The following is a 6645-nucleotide window of genomic DNA, read 5'->3' as shown; positions in this document are numbered from 1 at the left end:
ATGGCTTCGGACACCGAGGACATGTCTTCTTCGAATTTGGACTATGACGAGGCTGCGGACGTGGTCAAGTTGGCCAATCAGCTCTTGACGACATTCCGGGTGGCCTTCTCTCTGGTCACCATCATTATGGTCGTCGGCCTGGTCGCCAACGGGTTCGTTCTCTTTGTCATCCTGCGGAGCAAGAAGCTACGAAACACCGTCTACAACGTGTACATCGTCAGTCTCTGTGTCTCAAGTTTCCTTTTCCTTCTGGTTTGGGGATTGACTGACGTCATCACCTTCGGGATATATCTTCACAAGGAAATCTTCCACGTTGAGACGGACTCGAGGATAAGGAAACTGCTGGCCGGCTGTGAAGCGGTAGGTCAACCTGACATTTTATTTCAATTATTGAGTGACTCTATAAAGCAATAACTACATTGTAATTTTTGTTATAAGACAAACTTATCAGAATTATTGTCCTTCGACCATTTTGCCAAATAGGCACATTATAACTTAAAGCTTATCTGCCGTAGTTTACAGGAGGGATTAGACTGCCCTGCAAGGTCACTGGACAGGTGGTTATCTCATCAACTCAGCTCTCAGTTAACATAAGAAAAAGAGGATCATGGGGGACCAATGGTCACCGATTAGGCATTGTTTGTTATATAGAGGGCGCAAGTAGCTACAAGTAGTGCAGTGGGCCTTTAAAAGGAATCAAACTAGCTTCAACTTACGGAAATTTATAGGCCTATCATGTTTCGAAATAGACGTGGCTTGAACGTCTTTGACATCCTATGGTACGTGCCAGTATTAATCCATCATCATTAACGGTGATTACGCTCAAGAAAATGACTAGCAAAATAATATGGTAGCCTTGATACATGAAATCCTACGGATCATAAGTTAATGAGCATATTACCCTTGGTCTACACTGTTATTATCTTCTTTCCTCTGTTGGTAATTATTTAATTTTACACCCTCGACTCATGCTGGTGAAGTAAAAGGATACCTGGTAGGAAATGGCAGCGGCGGATCCAGGGGGGGGGGGGGCCTTGAGAAAAAAAAATCACGTGATTTTTACCTTTTTGGGGGGTTGCCCCCCCCCCCCCCGGCGCTCAAGGGGGGGGGGGTGCAAATTTTTAAATTTCCGAGGACCCCCCCCCTGAAAAAAATGTCCTACAACCCCCCCCCCCCCCCCCCCCAACCCCGCTTATTCAGCGACTGGCTAAGCTGAGTCGTTGCGAAAATACTTTCGCAGTATATATATCTCAGCGGCCCCGGTAAAAAAATCGTTCCCAGGGCCCTGCCCCCTCCCCCCATGTGAAAGGATGTAGATATCACAACAAATTATATTATGTCTCTCTTTCTCTTATGGCAGACCACTATGGTGGTTAACTGTTTCATGATAACGGCCTTAGCCGTGGATAGGTACATCATCATAGCACGTCCTGCGTCGCTACATAATAGGAGAACAGTCAAGAACGCCCTCGTCGCCTGTGGCATTGTTTGGGCAGGTGAGATCATAATAATATTTTGGGCGATTTTTAAAGACAGGGTTATAAAGATTCCTTATTTGCCGACAGGGGGCGGGTATAGCATCCCCATAGTCCCTCCAACGAGGTCGTAATTATTGGCTTATGGTTGGAGTTATACGAATGTGCATGTCGTAACGAACCTGGAGAAAGATTCAAAATTCATTTACATATTTTCCTTTGATTGCATTTTCGCACCTCTCGACAGATAAACTGTTTATAAGGATTTCTTCGTGAAGCAACCACTCTGGCTTAAAGTGCAGTGTTAACCTTAATCCAATGGAAAAAGAATTTATGTTATAAGAAAGATGAATAAATAAACTTAACTTCAAATTTAACTTCAAATTCAATTTCAAATTCAATCCAAATTCATTTAAAATGAAGTGTATATTAAAATTATAACAATTATATTTTAAGCACTATTACTTCTATAATGACAGCTATTCTCTCCCATTCCTTTTTTTCTGTGAAAAAAAACCCAGTTGGATTTCTCACTGCGTGTACAGCCATTCCTGTCGACTTATTCACCAGTCTGAAGACGGTCTATGCAATCCACATCTTCTTCTTCATCTTCACCTTCGTCATCCCCGTCGTCATCATCGCCGTTTGTTTCGGTTTGACGGTCAGGGCTGCGGCAACGAAGCGTAACGCTACGACGCTGTCTCCGACTGGTCGCCGGAGCCTTGCGCGTAAAACCCGCTTCCTAGCATTGATCGGGGGAGTTTCGCTCTCATTCTTCCTCTGTTGGGGATACTGGCATAGCTACTACTTGGCAATATGGCCATATTTTTTCAATGGTCAATTCTACCGGGCGAATGTCGTCGTTCATATCGTCGTTAACATGCTTACCGACATCCTAGTTCTCTTCAACGCGGCGCTCAACCCTTTTCTCTACGCCCTGAACCGAGCCTACATGAAGCGCCATCTCGTCAGCCTTTTCCCTTGCGGACGCAAAAGTACACATGCAGCAGATATGAGTAACGGGCGGCCGGATGGAATGGAATCAACAGAAAGTGACTCAGTAACGCCGAGTGGTGACGGTGTCACTTTCAATGTTGCGGATGAAACGGTAGCGGAAAGAGTGCCAAACTCTCCAGCTAGCAATTAAAATATAAGCCTAGTTTCTTTATACCCATCGATTAACAGCATTCGGAAAACTAAACAACGTCTTATTAGCAAATCGTGTGATTAACACTAATCTTTATATGCCACAGAAACAATTTCCATGTGTCATATAATTATGTTATCTATCAAAGTATCATGGAATAGGTATACTTGCAAAACAACATGACTATATAAAGTTATATGTACTTTAAGAGGTTAACATTGAGCTGATCAAGACCAGAAGTTATCATTTTTTAGCAAGCCACTAATTGGTTGCACAAAACATTACTCCGTCAATTTATGCCTTTTGTTTTGTGCCAATCTGCAGGTATGGCGAACGAGCGACAGCGCCGATTGGCACTGAGGGCAAACGAAAGAGAATTGAACATTGTTATTGAGTTAACACGAACATTTATTATGATATAGTACAGGATTATTGTTGTACGCTATAAAGGATCATTAAAGTGATATAGTAGAGATAATTATGGGGTGTTAACATTTTCATCACACCGTAAAACACTTTGAGCCCATTTTTTATGAATATAATATATTCATTGTGCGACAAAATTTGACTAAATTATAGTCACGGGATTTATGTGGACATTGAATAAAATATGATTTAAGTTTACACGAGACCTCAAAGATTATAATGTTAATGTTTAATCACTTATCCGACTATGTAAACATTGGGCTGTAATCATGGCAGAAATATAGGTTAAGTTTCCAGAAATGGAGCGTTAGGCCTATCCGGTTTATATGACAATAGACCCAGAGTTCTTCAAACTTAGTGATTACTCCAATATTTCATGCACCTGAATGGATAACATCCTCGAAAGAAGATGAACCAACAGAAAAAAGACAAGCATAACAACATCAATATAAAGCTTTTATTCATTATACCTCAGCCCCCCCCCCCCCCCACTCAGTGTTATTTAGTGTACGAGTATGCATGTTCCCGTCTTTTGAAAACACCCCCCTATGTTCGGTGTGTAAAGTCAATACAGGCCGGATTTTTGTGTACTACGAGCCGGACTTTGGTGCGTGAAAGTACCCCTTACCGGACATCTTGGGAACACGCATGCGGTCCCTCCGACCCCGGATTGGGGGCCGGGCCTCAGCCACACCACCAAACTGACTACATTAACCGATCGGTTATTGGCCATGCAGGGTCGGCTTGTAGTCGGTCCGGTGTAGGTCTCGTTGGTGTGTATGAGGTATACTGTAGACGCTATGTATGCACCTTGCACCCCCGTACAAACTAGGGGTTCGGGGGGTAAATGGGTGTTCCATACCCCCCCCCCCCCCCCCCCGTTGAGCAAAAAATAAATAGTGCTCACTACCCCTCCCCCCCCCCCCCGCTTATTCGCTGGCTAATTCACCGCTCAATATTTTCCCACGAAAACAAGTTGGCAACCCTAAGAACCCCCCCCCCCCCCCCCATGAAAAAAGCTTGTACGGGCTTGCCTTGAATCTCTCTATGACTCTGAAATAAAACAGAAATGATGGTCTTATTGTAAAAGTTCGGTTTGCTCTAGAACTGTTAAAAGTTTGTGAAACTTATCTCATTTTCTCGAACGGCGTCATTTTTATTTGTTTGCCATCTTCCATAAATTTGATGCATTTGTATATGATTTGGAGCATAACAATTTTATTTTTTATTTTTAACTGAATGCAGATATAATCAATGAGGAATTGGATTTAAACAATGTGTATTTAAACAACCTTGTAAGTGATTTATAGTTAGAGACTGATTGATTTTCGTTATGCACTTTTGAGAATTTCATTAAAACATATGATGAAGCCTGATAGCCTAACTCAAGAAGTAAGTGTAACTACGGTTTTGTTTTGTTGTAAGAAACATTATTTTATAGTTCATTTTTGCTTTAAATTTCCTATTTGTCATTTGTATCCATTTATAATTATCACTTTTTTTTTGTTTATCTATTTAACTCTCTCTCTCTCTCTCTCTCTCTCTCTCTCTCTCTCTCTCTCTCTATTATTATGTTGTTTTGTTGTTGGGGGCGGGGGTTATAGCAATATGGTGGATTTGGTAATATGATGCCCTGTGCTCACCGAAACACCACTCTTTGTAGCAAATGAATATCAGACACCATCAGACAATAAACACAATGTTTAAGACGGAAACATGTTACCATGCGTTATATAATTTTCGTTTTCAGATTGGGGGGGGGGGGGGGGGGGGGCATAGACTAACCACGGTCAATATATCTGTCCTATTACTCTTAAAATCTTGGACTGGCAGGATATACTTTATGCAATTTTGTCCGTTGTGTCTTTTCAATTTTATAGAAGACTCGCATTTCATTTTCACTTAAATTTCTATGAAGTAAAATTTTAGAAAAAGGCTGGAATTTAGCCGATGCTCATTCATATCTTCAAAATTAAACTTCCTAAGAGGCAGATAATCGGATTTTCAAACTTTCAAAATTTTCAAATGGCCTATTCAAACTCATCCTTTTTGACCAGCTTTGTGAGGGAGTCCGGATAATTAAGTGAAAATTGAACCTCTCTGATCTCTACGAAGAAATCCGTGGAGATCATTGGAAAACCTTGGTGATGCTCGGTTGTTCGCACATATAACGCTAGATGGCGCTATACCACAATCGTCCTCGATGTACGTTTATTCAGTACATACCATAGCCCTTTGAAGAATAGAAATAGAAGGTGTGATATATATTATTGTGTAGAAGGTGGCGGCTTTCGAAATTACATTTTCATTGTAATAAAGTGTAATGTTTCTAAGGCTCCAATCGCTTGCAAAACATTAAACAACTATTAAGTAGATATTCATGCGAAAGCAAAAGACGACTGGCTCCTGAAAACTTGTGTTCATAATATGCCTATGCCTTTTCATTGAAACATAATTGCGCAGGAGGTGGGGGTGGGGGGGGGGGCACACGAACGCAAATTGTACCATCGATATATACTTCGATTAGTTCTATGTCAAATAGGTTTTAATGGGGCCGGGCTATTGATTTTTCTGTTCATATTGCCTTATTACACACCACACTCTCTCCCCTCTCTCTCTCTCTCTCTCTCTCTCCCCCACTCTCTCTCTCTCTCTCTCTCTCTCTCTCTCTCTCTCTCTCTCTCCATCCCCCTCTCTCTCTCCCTCCCATCTCCCCCTCTCTCTCTCCCCCCGCTCTCTCTCTCTCTCTCTCTCCCTCTCTCTCTCTTTCTCTCTCCCTCCCCTCCCCTTTTACTCCAATTTGCCGTTCGGTTGGGGCATGTGCTCCTGTAACCCCTGTAACTACATCACAACCCCCCATGCAATTGGATCAATACTGCAAATCATAATTAATGATTATATGAATGATTATAAATTATTGCCAAGATGTATTTAACAATTTGAAGAAAACTTCTAATGGCCAGCGATATTTTTCTCCCTATATGACATCAGGAAAAAGTAATTAGTGTAATTCTCACAGAAACAGGTTATATAAAAGATCAAGAATGAAGAGTTTGTTCGTTCACCCCTAAATTAACATGAAGGAAAATGATTAGAGCTATATTAATTAAAACAATTATTTCAAAGAAAATACAACAAGCAGAGGTGGAGCTTGTTACAATAACAATAATAGTATAGTATATAATATATTTGATTTACATAAAGAGTGACAACTTAATACACACAAATAAAAATGCATAATTGAAAGCTTGAAAGTATGGGGGTAAGTAAAAATAATCAAGATAAATGCAGAGACCAACTATCATAAGCAAGGATGCTTGAGTCGATAGCAGCCGGGAAGGCTGCTATTTTATGCAGATATAAAATAAAACTGAAGCATCTTTAAAGCACTTACACAACAACGATAAACTTGACTAGTTACTGTAAAATAAGAAGATAATATTGGTTATATGAAATGTTTAAAAAAAAATATATAGGTCTCGATCTATAGAAAAAGGTCTCAACGCAGATGGCGTAGATCATTGTAGTTACATCCGGGTTCTCTCCCGTATAGTACAGACGTGGTGCGGTGTGCATGCAAAAGGTACGAGTTCGTGT

General features: G+C 40.9%; 1 protein-coding gene across 1 annotated transcript; it reads left to right on the top strand.

The window, feature by feature from the left end:
• Window positions 1-2702, top strand: LOC115918792 (bombesin receptor subtype-3-like). The gene is made up of 3 exons (XM_030990750.1): window positions 1-360; window positions 1361-1496; window positions 1997-2702. Exons 1-3 carry the CDS (start codon window positions 1-3, stop codon window positions 2620-2622), a joined length of 1122 nt encoding a protein of 373 aa, XP_030846610.1. The 3' UTR covers window positions 2623-2702.
• The last annotated feature ends 3943 nt before the right edge of the window (window positions 2703-6645 follow it).

Source organism: Strongylocentrotus purpuratus, unplaced genomic scaffold (genome assembly GCF_000002235.5).
Source record: "Strongylocentrotus purpuratus isolate Spur 01 unplaced genomic scaffold, Spur_5.0 spur5_scaffold_19, whole genome shotgun sequence".
In the NCBI taxonomy this organism is placed as follows: Eukaryota; Metazoa; Echinodermata; class Echinoidea; order Camarodonta; family Strongylocentrotidae; genus Strongylocentrotus; species Strongylocentrotus purpuratus.
The sequence above is the reverse complement of the archived record's forward strand: the minus strand, read 5'-3'. Positions and strand labels throughout refer to the sequence as shown.